Source organism: Chiloscyllium plagiosum, chromosome 19 (genome assembly GCF_004010195.1).
Source record: "Chiloscyllium plagiosum isolate BGI_BamShark_2017 chromosome 19, ASM401019v2, whole genome shotgun sequence".
Taxonomy (NCBI): Eukaryota; Metazoa; Chordata; class Chondrichthyes; order Orectolobiformes; family Hemiscylliidae; genus Chiloscyllium; species Chiloscyllium plagiosum.
The window spans coordinates 16,186,671-16,198,737 of record NC_057728.1 but is presented as its reverse complement, the minus strand read 5'-3'; the positions used below and the strand labels follow the sequence as shown (position 1 = coordinate 16,198,737).

Below are 12,067 nucleotides of genomic sequence, written 5' to 3'. Positions count from 1 at the left end.
ATACTGAAGAAACTCCAATCTGGCCACATCTGTGGAGTGAGAAACTGAGTTAATGTTTCCAATCTGATATGACTCTTCCGAACTGAAAGGTGGTGAAAAGGTATGCTGTTTACAGAGGAGGAAGAGTACTTACAAATAAACTTGTTGGACTATAGCTTGGTGTTGTGTGATTTTTAACTTTGACAACCCCAGTCCAACACCAGTACTTCCACATCTTAAATAGGAATAAATGGTAGATAGGTGTGCAAAAGTGAAAATGGATCTGCTTTGCTGAGAGCAAAGCCAACACAACAAAAACAAGACACGTGGACTTGGGGATTATGGTTGTAGGGAGAGGGGAGTTGTAATTGAAATGGGAGACAGGATGCCTACTTGCAGATCATCTTGCTCTGAGGTACTTGAATTCAATCCTGTTTACTAGAGGTTGTCAAGTGCCTAAATGGAAAAAAAGAGGTGCTGTTCCTCCAGCTTGCGTTGAGCTTCATTGAAACACTATAGCAGGCAAAAGAGAGAAATATTAGTATGGGGGCAAGATGGTTTGCTGAAATGGCAAGCAACTGGAAGGTCAGTTTTATTCTTATGGACAGAGCAGAGTTATTCTGATAAGCACTCATCTCCTAGTCTGCATTTGATCTTGTCAGTGTGAAGAAGACCGCATTGTAAGCAGTGAATAGAGAAGGCTAGATTGACATAAGTACGAATAAAATGCTGCTTCACTGGGTGTGTTTGGGACCTTGGAGAGTGAGGAAGAAGGAGGTGAAAGATTAAGTGTTACACCTTCTGCGATTGCATGATAATCATTTAATTGATCATTCTCTAATTGACTTCAGGAAGGTTCAGCAATTGTACCTCAGACTCATCAAGTTACACACAAATGAGTCTAAGCATACAATACATTGTGCATTACATGATATAAGTATGATTTCTGAACACAAACATATTTTATCTGTCTTACAGTTAAAAATGTAACAAAAGGTTTGGTAATATTTTTAAATAACACCTTTTGGGGCAATGGTAGTTTGGATATTCTTTACATATGTAGTTGATATAATGTTTTTGATCCAACATTGCATTTATTATATATGTAAAGAATACACAAATGTAATCAAAATATTGTAATGTTTCCATTTGTTTTAGCAAAGCTTCATTTTTGTCTGCTATAAAGATTTTTCTTTATTCTGCAGATGGGACATATGGATTCTACAGACAACACAACAACATCTTTGAAAATATGGATTGGTCATACACTGGTAAGCAATTAATTCCATGCAATGACTCATTTTACTAACCTATGCAATTTTATCTAGTCGTGAAACACAAGACAGCGTAATTCTTAGAATGCTAAAGATTGATGTGTTTGTATAGATTTATTCAAATATTAAATGTAACAGCATAACCTGTTACTCTCTTATTTCTTAACTAAGCATTTTTGAAAAGCACTTAGTCTTTGAGTTAATGATGTTTTATGGTCTTAATTATAGACTTCCATTTGTAACAGAGGAATTTTCAGGCATGGTGCAGTTTTTCACCAGCTTAATGTTGATGTTTTCCTGCATTCCATATTCTTTCATTGAATGCTAAAGTCACAATACGTCAGTGCTTAAGTATAGGGTGAAATGTTCATATCCTACTTAACAAATCAGTATTGCAGATATTTCTGGTTATGAGTTTTCAGCACCATATCCTCTCCATAACAACGGCTAAATATTTGCTTATTACCTGCATCATCATCTGTGCTGAGCCTTCATTCATGTCTTTGTTTCCTATTGGTTGGATTATGCCAGCAGTCACCCAACCAGTCTCTCATCTTCCACCCTCCATTAATATAACTGCATCCAAAACTCTTCTGCCTGCATCTGAACTTTTATTAGATCAAATCTGTGTTCATCATACATTTCACAGAATTTAGGTGTAGAACCATATGACTAATAGATGCTTTTCGAACTATTCTTTGCTACAGCATACTCCTTTAATAGCCAATATACAGATATGTTTTTGATCCCAACAACTTGAAATAGCAACAATTGTTTGCATTTGTGTAATTCCACAAAACATCCTAAGGCACGCCACTGGAATGTTATCAAACAAAATTTGGTAGCGAGCCATTTACAGACAATAGGATAGAAAATCAAAAGCTTAATGAGGTAGGTTTTAAAGAAAGAAAGAAATAGAGGGAAAGAAGCTTGGTGAACAAGTTCCAGAGCTTTGAGTTTGTACAACTGCGAATACGGCTGATGGTAGTGAAGGGATTCAAATCAGGGCTGTTCAAAATGTCAGAATGAGGAATGTGGATATTTCAAAGGGCTGCAGTGCTTGAGAGAATAGTGATCGGGAGTAATGAGACAATGAAAATTTTGACAACAAGAATGAGAATTAGAAAACTGATGTTTTGCTTAATACAGAGACTATGTATGTTAGTGAGCACAGAGGTGGCTGGTGGCCAGGACCTGGAGTCAGTTTAAAACATGCATGCTACAATTTTAGATGACCTCGAAGTTATCCATCGTAGTATGTGAGGGGCTAGTCATGAAAGCTCAAGTCTGGAGGTAAAAATGTGATTGGTGAAGGTTTCAGCAGCGAATGAGTTGGTGATGTAATGGAGGTGAATGAAAGCAACTTAGCAACAGTATGGAAGTGTGCTCAGACGGTCAACGCAAGGTCAAGTATGACTCTGATTTGTATTCTTTAGCATCAGACAGCTTCCAGGGAGAAGGAGAGAGTTAATGGCGAGGGAACAGTTAACCACAAATCCGAAATACAATAGTTTGAGTCTTTCCAATAGTTAACTGGAGGAAATTTCTGTTCACCTAATGCAGAATGTCAGACAATGTACATCAGTGTAAAGTTGGGGCGAGATGTCAACAGCACGCATATGGAAACTGGTGTGATTCAAATTAGATTGCAAAAGGGTGTCATGTAGATGAGAACGGAAAAGAATAAAGGATATATCCCCTTGGGATTTAGAGATAGTACTGATGGAACAGGAAGAATAACTATTTAAAATGATTTTTAACTACAACAGAATAGATAAGAATGAAACAAGGCAAATGAAATCCCATTCACTTGGACCTTAGCGCAGCTGGCTTTTGATAAACAAACTCCAAACAAAATTGGAAGTTTCTTGATTTGTTCTGTTTCTTGATATTAATTCCACAACACTACAATGCACAGCATTTGGTATAGAAGTGTGTTGAGCTTAAAGACCAAGAATTTTTCTTTTGTTTAATTCACTCATGGGTTTTGCTGGCTGGGCCAGCATTTATTACCTGTCCCTAGTTACCCTTGGTGATGTTGATGAGCTGCCTTCTTAAACTGCTACAGTCCACATGCTGTAGGTTGACCTACAATGCTCTTTGAGAGGGAATGCTGGATTTTGCTAACCACTGAGCCACTCATCCAGGCACGTGGGGAGTATTCCACCACACTCCTGACTTGCAACTTGTAAGTGGTGGACAAGCTTCAGAAAGTCAGAAGGTTAGTTGCTCACTGTGGTTTTCCTCGCCCCAGACCTGCTCTCGCAGCCATTATAGTTATGTGGCGGGTCCTGTTCAGTTTTTGATAACTCTCAGCATGTTGATAAAGGCCATTCAGTGATGATAACTCCATTGAATGCCAAGGGGTATTGTGAGATGGTCATTGCCTGGCATTCTTGTGGCATGGATGTTACTTGACACTTATTTGCCCAAGCCTGGCTGTTATCAAAATCTTGTTGCATTTCAACATAGACTGCTACAGCATTTGAGGAGTCATGAATGTGCTGAACATTGTGCAGTTATCAGTGAACATCCCCACTTCTGACACTGTGAAGGAGGGAAGGTCATTGTTGAAGCAGCTAAAGATGGTTGCACAGAGGACTTTATCCTGAGGAACTCCTGCAGAGATATGCTAGAGCTGAGATGACTGAGGTCAAACAACCACAACCATCTTCCTATGTGTCAGGTATGACTCCAACCACCAGAGAATTTGCCCCCTGATACTCATTGATTCTAGTTGTGCTAGGACACCTTGATGCCTCATTGGGTTGAATGCAGCCTTGATGTCAAGGTCTGTCAATCTCACCTCACCTCTGGAATTCAGCTCTTTTGGCCATGTTTGAACCAAGGCTGTAAGGAGGTCAGAAGCTGAGTGGCCCTGGAAGAACTCAAACTGGGCAGGTGTAGCTTGATAGCACTATTGATGACACCTTCCATCACTTTACTAATGATTGAGAGTAGACTGATGGGTTGGTAATTGGCTGGGCTGGATTTGTCCTGTATTTTATGTACAGGACATATCCGGGCAATATTCCACATTCAAAGTTTGGAGAAGATTTGTAGCTCGGGTGCTCGTTGTTGTGGTTCTGTTTGCCGAGCTGGAAATTTTTGTTGCAAACGTTTCATCCCCTGTCTAGGTGACCTCCTCAGTGCTTGGGAGCCTCCTGTGAAGCGCTTCTGTGGTGTTTCCTCCGGCATTTATAGTGGCCTGTCCCTGCCTTCGGACAACGGAACAAGGACATGCCACAACCCAAAGGACTAGCCACACTACCATACATCAGGAGCATTTCAGAACTGACAGCCAGACTACTGTGAACACTAGGACTTATAACAGCACACAAACCAACAGCCACCCTCAGACAACAACTCACCAGAACGAAGGACCCGATACCCAGCATGAGCAAAACTAATGTAGTGTACAAAATCCCATGCAAGGACTGCACAAAACACTATATAGGACAAACAGGAAGACAGCTAAAAATCCGCATCCATGAACATCAACTAGCCACGAAACGACACGACCAGCTATCCTTAGTAGCCACACACACAGACGACAAGCAACATGAATTCGACTGGGACAACACTACCATTATAGGGCAAGCCAAACAAAGAACAGCCAGGGAATTCCTAGAAGCATGGCACTCATCCACAAACTCCATCAACAAACACATCGACCTGGACCCAATATACCGGCCACTACAGCGGACAGCTGAAACTGACAACCGGAAGCGGCAGGGACAGGCCACTATAAATGCCGGAGGAAACACCACAGAAGCGCTTCACAGGAGGCTCCCAAGCACTGAGGATGTCACCTGGACAGGGGACGAAACGTTTGCAACAAAAATTTCCAGCTCAGCTAACAGAACCACAACAATATTCCACATTGTTGGGTAGATGCCAGTGTTGTAACTGTACTGGAAGAGCTTGGCTAGAGGAGCAGCAAGTTCTGGAGTACGAGACTTCAGTACTATTGCCACAATGTTATCAGGGCCCATTACCATTTCTTGATATCATGTGGAATGAATCAAACTGGTATCTATAATGCAGGAGACCAGTAGAGAAGTCCAAAATGGATTATTCACTTGGCACTTCTGACTGAAGATTGCTGCAAATATTTCAGCCTTATCTTTTGCACTGACGTGTTGGGCTCTCCTATCATTGAGAATGGAGATATTTGTGGGCCCACCTCCTCCATTGAGTTTTTAAAATTATCCACCACCATTCATGGCTGGAAGTGGCAAGGACTGCAGAGCTGAGATTTGATCCATTGGTTGAGGGATCACTTACCTCTGTCTGTCACTTGCTGCTTTTACTGTTGGCATGCAAGTATAGTATCTATACCAGGTTGACACTTCATCATCTTCAGGTATGCCTGGTGCTGCTGCTAACATGCCCTCCTGCACTCTCTATTGAACCAGGGTTGATCTCCTGGCTTGATGGGAAAGGTTGAGTGGGGGGGGTTATGCTGGGTCATGAGGTTATAGATTGTGCTGGAGTACAGTTCTGCTGCTGTTGATGGTCCACAGTGCCTCATGGATGCCTAATCTTGAGTTGCAAGATCTGTTTGAAGTCTGTCCCATTTAGTACAGTTCCTCACAACATTATGGAGGTTTTTCTCAATGTGATGGTGGAACTTGGTCTCCAGGAGCACTGTGCGGTAGTTGTTCTTACCAATACTGTCAAGGACAGGTGCATCTGCTGCCAATAGATCAGTAAGGATGAGGTTGAGTATGTTTTTTACCTCTCTTGGTTCCCTCACCACCTGCCTCAGACCCAGTCCAGCAGCTATGTCCTTTAGGATCTGATCAGCTCGATCAGTAGTACTGCTGCACAGCCATTCTTGGTGGTGGACATTGCAATCCCCCACCCAGAGAACATTTTGTGCCCTGGCCACCCTCTGTGCTTCTCCAAATGTTGTTCAACATGGACCAGTACTGATTCATCAGCCAAGGGAGGACAGAACGTGGTAATCAGCAGGGGGTTTCCCTGCCTGTGTTTAACCTGAAGACGTGAGACCTCATGGGGTCCAGAGTCAATGTTATGGACCTGAGGGTGACTCCCTCCCAACTGTATACCACTGTGTCACCACCTCTGCTGGTTCTGTCTTGCCAATGGGACAAGACATATCCAGGGATAGTGGTGATCTCTGGGGCATTGTCTGTAAGGCATGATTCTGATGGTCAGGTTGTTGCTTGACTAGTCTGAGACAGCTCTTCCAACCTTGGCACTACCTCCCAGGCGTTTGCACGGAGGAATTTGCCGAGTCAACAGGGCTGCTTCTGCTGTTGTCTTTGTGTGCCTCGGTCTGTGCCAGGTGGTCCGTCAGGTTTAATTTCTTTGTTGAGACTTTGTCACAATTGATACAATTGAGTGGCTTTCTCAACTATTTCAGAGAGCAATTGAGAGTCAGCCACATTGCTATGGGTTTGAGTCGCATGGAGGACAGACTAGATGAGGATGGCCGATTTCCTTCCCTGAAAGACATTAGTCTCACCAGATGGGTTTAACGACAATTAACAATGGTCATCTTTTTTTAAAAATTTCAGATTTTTTCCACCATGTGGCAAGATTCAAACTGAGGTGCCCAGAACATCAGCTGAATTTCTGGATTAATAATCTAGCGATAATACCACTAGACCATCATCTCTCCTCAGGAGGGCAGTGATCACAGATGTATCAATGACCAGTGTAAAGCCAGTCATTAAGAAAGGAGATATGAGAGTTGAGGAAGGGGCCTGTGAATGTCTCCTGAAACTTAGAGAGGGAGGCGAGTTTGGAAAAATATTTCTGAAACTGTTCACTTCACTTGCATGAGTTTGCAGTTCCCAATAACAAAAATCGCTTTAATATGCAAGGTGTGTTAGTTAGTGGAATAGGGAAATGTTACAACTGATCACGGTGGCTCCTATTCAGCAAGAAAACACTGAAAGAAGCAATGAAAGATTGGCTATGTAGGGATAAACAGTTAATATTGAAATAAAACCAGGAAATACTGAAAATACACAGCAGCTAGATCAACATCTGTAATCAGTAAACAAGTGAATGTAGTGGATAAATACCTTTCATCAGAACTTTTTGAAACCTAGTGAATGAATTCTTATTCAGCCCATTAGAAACCGAAAGCTACCAATGACTGGCATGTGGAAATTTCTAGCCCTGACTTGGCTAAAGGGTTTCTTTTGTAGGTTGCAACAACATGCCTGTGTGCCATTAGTACCTTGGAGAAAGTGAGGACTGCAGATGCTGGAGAGTCAGAGTCCAGAGTGTGGTGCTGGAAAAGCACAACAGGTCAGGCAGCATCCAAGGAGCAGGAGAATCCACATTTTGGGCATACGGCCTTCATCAGGATTGAAGGGCTTATGCCCAAAACTTCGATTCTCCTACTCCTTGGATGCTGCCTGACCTCGTCTGTCATTAGTACCTTGTGTGTTCACCGAAATTTAATGGGAAAAGGGTGGGGAGGGTGGTGAGGGCAGATCCACAATTTTCTTTAACTAAATTATCCCCTCTCATCCTTGACACTATCAATTGCTCTGAAACTTCCCTTTACTTTGAGTGGTGAGAATTTTCCAATTTGGAAGGTGTCTTTGGCTCAAGTAAATGTCATCTTTACTATTTATCAGGGAGCTTTGCTCCGGGTGTCAGATGACAGCAGGTTTTTTTTTTGTTTTGACTAGCTCTCCAAAGATGAAACACTGTGCCTAACTCGGCGTCAAACCAAAACAGTTTCACAGAAAAATCTTTGCCCTAGACCCAGAAGCACAGATTTAAATCAAGTGCTTCACCATTCCATCTACTATGTGGCTTCCTCCTCTGTAATTTCTTGTTATTCTTTACTGCTGGCATAGCAATTCGAGGTGCCCTGAGGTTATCTGGCAGGGGGCTTCATCAGAATGCTGGAAGTGAATAGCTGAGCTGCACAGGAGGGTAATCTTGGATTTTATTGCTTTTGGCAGTCATTGTATGGTGCTTGTGTTAAAAGAAGGCCATGGGATGTCTCTTCAAAATCGATGTTATTTGGTAGTCTCCTCACACAGTGCCTGCATTTGTGTAGGTTTGTGTTCAAACTGGAGATTTTTCACAGTAAAGACATCCTTTTTTTAAGTTTTTAAAAAAATAAGCTCATTTAGATGTCATTTTGTTTTATACAGCGTCAACTTGCCCAACATTTGGGGAGTACTAGAAGTCCAATGCTGCCTTGTAAAAAAAATACGAATTACCTGCTTTATACTTTTATTTTATATGGTTTATGCACAAAGCATTTATTTGCCTCCTAGTTTATGCTTGCCATACTCATGCATTGGGCCTGATTTTCCTGATAGGACCTTGAAACAATGATGCAGTATGGGTTTACATGTTAAATTCAGTTAATTTTTCACAGAACATACATTCCAGGTTCCCAAGCATGAAGTGGAGATGCTAAACCAGTATAGTAATTAATTGAATTTCACCCTTGGGAACTCTTTCCATAATTTTAATCTTGCTAATGCAAACTGAAGGTGTTGGGAAGAAGGTGGCATGTTACTGTAGGGAAGTCCGAATCAAAATACAGTCAGTTAAGCTTTTAAGTAGCTGATTTTGAGAAAGGGTAGTGATAATTCTGTCTCTCTTAATGCTGTAAGGCGCACCATAAACAGACATCACTCATAACTCAGAGGCTTGGGGTCAATGACTGACTTATTAGGGTAGGGAGTTAAAGGGAACGTTGGTGAGAGAGAGGACAAGAAACCACAGATAATTATCTTATCCAACAAATACAATGTGTTTGCTACTACCAGAATGCAAACTGTGGCATCTTGGTACAGAAGACTATCCAGGGCATTGGGGTGGTGGGATGCTGAGGTGGGGAAACCAGTTATGGGGAATTCAATTTGAGCAACAAATACCTATCTTTGTAAATAGGTGAAAGAGCCCCCAGGGTGTAAAGATTACCTGGTGCCAAGGGTAAGGGCAATCTCAAATGGTTTAAGAAGATGTTAGGCGGATGCAAAGATCCATTCATTGCAGTCCTTGCTGGGATCAACATAGAAAAGACATATGCAAGAGGTGCTTTTCGGGGACTACCAGGAATTAGGAATTAAATTAAAGGACAGGAATGCAAGGATTATAATCTCTTGATTATTACCTGTGCCACATGCAAATTGCAGTATGGAAATAGAGGGAGGAGAACATTTGGGTGAAAGAGTGGTGTGAGGAAGAGGGGTTCCATTTCATGAGGTACTGGCACAAATCAGAACAGGAAGGAACCTTTCTCTTGGGATGATTTGGAGATGCTGGTGTCGGATTGGAGTGTACAAAGTTAAAAATCACACAACACCAGGTTATAGTCCAACAGGTTTATTTGGAAGCACTAGCTTTCAGAGCACTGCTCCTTCCACAATCACCTATTGAAGGAGCAGTGCTCCAAAAGCTAGTGCTTCCAAATAAACCTGTTGAACTATATCCTGGTGTTGTGTGATTTTTAACTTTCTCTGGAGACTGGCTCCTATTGGAATGAATAATAGCCATTTAAACTACAAACTGTGTGGAAGGGTACAGTTTGGAACGATAATAAGCAGAAAGATAGTAAAGTGCTAATTGGAAATTATGCTTTGGGAACACTTAGAGCTGTAAGATAATGAAGCTAGAGAAAGAAACAGGTAATGTGTGAATAAAAACATAGAACATCAGGACAGAATTGTGTGTGGACAAATAAGCATTCTTTACACAAAAGCCTTGAGTATAAGGAAAAAGCTAAATAAATTGCAAACATACGTTCAATTTGGAGAGTATGGACTAGATTTTTGCCATATTGGAGGGCCTCTCAGTAGTGGTGAAAATGGCACACTACCCCAGCAATGGTAAGTTCGACCCCCAAATAGAGCACATCCCATTCTCATGGTGGGGAGCACTGGGGTGAGCTTGGGAATTGTACCAACTGGAGTTTGTGGAGGCAGCTGGCCATTTAAATCAGCAGCTGCTTCCACTGCTTCTTCTGTGAGACTTCTCCCAAAGCAGAAGCAAGAAACTGAAATGCGAAGAGTTCGGGTTTCTGTGGTGCAGTGGTAGTGTCCCTCCTTCTGAACCAGGAGGTATGCATTCACACCTCTGGTAGAACTTGGAATAATGTCACTGAGCAGGTTGATTGAGAAATATACAAAGAATGGGCCTGGAAAGAGCAAACTGAATTCTGTCTATTTCTTTTTAATAGCCAGGCTATCCCTTTTGGATAGCTAACAAATGGTGCCAGAACACTGAGACCTAGGGGTGGGGACAGGGGCTGTTTCTTGCTTTATTCTTTACATATGTAAAATTTGGACCACTCACAGGTTCCCCCACCCCCAACCTTCCTTCTCCAAATCTGACAGCCTCGTCCATTCTTTTGGAGCCAGTTGGTGCGAGTGCTAATGGAACCCAGCACCACCCCACCCAATGAAAATTATCAGGTTTGTGGAACTAGTCATTCTTCTGACTCTGTGCACTTGACCCAAGGGTGAAACTCCATTCACCATTGCAGAAATAGAGCTGTCAGGACTGGGAACCACAAGGGCGGCACGGTGGCTCAGTTGTTAGCACTGCTGCTTCACAGCTCCAGGGACTCGGGCTCGAGCGCAGCCATGGGTGACTGTCTGAATGGAGTTTGCACGTTCTCCCCATGTCTGCGTGGGCTTCCTCCAGGTGCTCCAGTTTCCTCCCACAATCCGAAGATGTGCAGGTTAGGTAAAGTAGCCATGCTAAATTGCTCATAGTGTTCAGGAATGTGTAGGTTAGGTGCATTAGTCAGGGGTAAATGTAGAGTAATAAGGTTGGGAAATGGTTCTGGGTGGGTAACTCTTTGGAGGGTTGGTGTGGACTTGTTGGGCTGAAGTGCCTGTTTCCACACTGTAGGGATTCTGATTCTAAGGAGATGCATTGTATTAGATTCAGTATTAAGTGATATGCCAGAGTTGGTTAACATCCTAATGGTATGTGAATATTTATCAGATTTGTGCTCACATGATCAAGTTGAGCAAAGGGTTATATTCTTTGGAATTTAAAAATGTTACAATGCAACTTGATTGAAGCTTTATAGATGTTAAGAGCAACAGCTAAGTAGTTTATAGAGTCATAGAGATGTACAGCATAGAAACAGACCCTTCGGACCAGTCCATCCATGCCGACCAGATATCCCAACCCAATCTAGTCCCACCTACCAGCACCCGGCCCATATCCCTCCAAACCCTTCCAAAATGCCTCTTAAATGTTGCAATTGTACCAGCCTCCACCATTTCCTCTGGCAGCTCATTTCATACATGCAATCCTTATGTGAAAACGTTGTCCCATAGGCCTCTTTTATATTTTTCCCCTCTCACGCTAAACCTCTGTCCTCTACTTCTGGACTCCCTGACCCCAGGGAAAAGACTTTGCCTATTTACCCTATTCATGCCCCACATAATTTTGTAAACCTCTATAAGGTCACCCCTCAGCCTCCGACGCTCCAGGGAAAACAGCCCCAGCCTGTTCAGCCTCTCCCTATAGCTCAAATCCTCCAACCCTGGCAACATCCTTGTAAATCTTTTCTGAACCCTTGCAAGTTTCACAATATCTTTCCGGTAGGAAGGAGACCAGAACTGCACGCAATATTCCAACATTGGCCTAACCAATGTCCTGTACAGCTGCAACATGACCTCCCAACTCCTGTACTCAATACTCTGACTAATAAAGGAAAGCTTACCAAATGCTTTCTTCACTATCCTATCTACCTGCAACTCCACTTTCAAGGAGCTCTGAACCTGTATTCCAAGCTCTCTTTGTTCAGCAACACTCCCTCGGACCTTACCATTAAGTGTATAAGT

The 12,067-nt window shown here is 42.4% G+C and overlaps 1 protein-coding gene across 3 annotated transcripts in view; it reads left to right on the top strand.

Annotated features, from left to right (window-relative positions):
• Positions 1-12,067, top strand: part of ptprz1a (protein tyrosine phosphatase receptor type Z1a) — a 264,158-nt gene that overhangs the window by 53,083 nt on the left and 199,008 nt on the right. For all 3 annotated transcript variants that reach the window (XM_043709180.1, XM_043709179.1, XM_043709181.1), the window contains exon 2: positions 1,185-1,250. In XM_043709180.1, the coding sequence (XP_043565115.1) occupies positions 1,185-1,250 (66 nt within the window). The remainder of the gene's footprint in view (positions 1-1,184; positions 1,251-12,067) is intronic.